This window comes from Odocoileus virginianus, chromosome 3 (genome assembly GCF_023699985.2).
Source record: "Odocoileus virginianus isolate 20LAN1187 ecotype Illinois chromosome 3, Ovbor_1.2, whole genome shotgun sequence".
Taxonomy (NCBI): Eukaryota; Metazoa; Chordata; class Mammalia; order Artiodactyla; family Cervidae; genus Odocoileus; species Odocoileus virginianus.
Window position 1 is genome coordinate 6471880 of NC_069676.1, and position 1677 is coordinate 6473556.

A 1677-nucleotide genomic window follows, 5' to 3' on the forward strand; every position below is an offset into this window, starting at 1 on the left:
TTGTTTTCCAGGTGAGCTGGGAAGGAGGGGTGGTGAGAAATAAACCAAGCCTGGGTCCTTTCCATGTTGTAGGGGAGAGTTGGCTTCTAGCTGAAAGTTGAAATTAGGGAGTAGCCTGACCTTCAAATTTATGAAGTTGGTCTCATGAAGATGGGGATAAGCACAGTGTGACCAGCATGCTCAAAGACAGAAAAGCATGGTGGGGGTGGTCCTGCATGGAGTTAATTATAATAATAATAGTAGTCTTATAGTTATTATCAGTATTTTTAAAATTAAGTTCTTGCTATGTGGCAGTATGTGTGTTAGGGCACTTGAGATGCATGATCACTATTATGAACACCATTATTACAAACACCATTTTGCAGATGGATTAACTATAGCTTGGAGAGGTGAAGGAGCCTCTCTGGGAAGTCCTCCCAGGTAGGGCTCATTAGAGACTGTAAATTCCTTCCCACTGGATCTTTTACACTTTCTCCTCAAGCAGGTATGCTGCCATGTTGGGGCTAAACTACACCTCCGTGTCTGAATTCATCCTCATCGGCTTCTCCACCTTCCCTCAGCATCTCCTGCCTGTCTTCTTCCTGCTCTTCCTGCTGATGTACCTGTTCACACTGCTGGGGAACCTGCTCATCATGGCCACCGTCTGGAGCGAGCGCAGCCTCCACACCCCCATGTACCTCTTCCTGTGTGCCCTCTCCATCTCAGAGATCCTCTACACCTTCGCCATCATCCCGCGCATGCTGGCCGACCTGCTCTCCACCGACCGTTCCATCTCTTTCATGGCCTGTGCCAGCCAGATGTTCTTCTCTTTCATGTTGGGTTTCACCCACTCCTTCCTGCTCACTGTCATGGGGTATGACCGCTACGTGGCCATCTGCCACCCCCTGCGCTACAACGTGCTCATGAGCCCCCGAGGCTGCGCCTGCCTGGTGGCCTGGTCCTGGGCTGGTGGCTTACTCATTGGGTTGCTGGTGACATCTGCCATTTTCCATCTCACCTTCTGTGGGCTCAATAAGGTCCATCATTTCTTCTGCCATGTGCCCCCGCTAGTGAAGTTAGCCTGTGGAAATAGAGTACCAGGAGTGGCCCTGGGGGTGGGCCTAGTCTGTAGCATGGTCTTGTTGAGTTGCTTTCTCCTCATCCTCTTGTCTTACGCCTTCATCGTGGCCGCCATCTTGAGGATCCCTTCAGCCGAGGGCCGGCACAAAGCCTTCTCCACCTGTGCATCTCATCTTACTGTGGTCATTGTGCACTATAGCTTCGCCTCTGTCATCTATGTCAAGCTCACAGGTCTCCACTCTCAGCAAGGCAACATCTTGATAGCCATCACCTACACGATCCTCACACCTTTCCTGAGCCCCATCATTTTCAGCCTCAGGAATAAGGAGCTGAAGAATGCCATGAAGAAGACCTTCCTCAGCAAACTCTATCTTTCTAGCATCTGAGTGGCTGGTGTGGAGGTGGTCAGAATATGGTGGAAAGATGAGCATACCCTCATCTGTAAAGGGGATTAATAATGACTACCCTGCATGGCTGTTGTAAAGACTGGTGTGTGTGTATGTGTGTGTGTGTGTGTGTGTGTGTGTGTGTGTGTGTGTGTGATAGCACCTATCACCTACTGGGTAGGTGCTCAATAAATATTAACTTTTTCCTCCCCCTGCCTTGGTCTCTGTGTCT

The 1677-nt window shown here is 49.9% G+C and overlaps 1 protein-coding gene across 1 annotated transcript; it reads left to right on the top strand.

Annotated features, from left to right (window-relative positions):
• The first annotated feature begins 494 nt into the window (after positions 1–494).
• On the top strand, positions 495–1445 carry LOC139032030 (olfactory receptor 10H2-like). Its single transcript, XM_070458160.1, has one exon. The coding sequence runs from the start codon at positions 495–497 to the stop codon at positions 1443–1445; it is 951 nt and encodes a 316-aa protein (XP_070314261.1).
• The last annotated feature ends 232 nt before the right edge of the window (positions 1446–1677 follow it).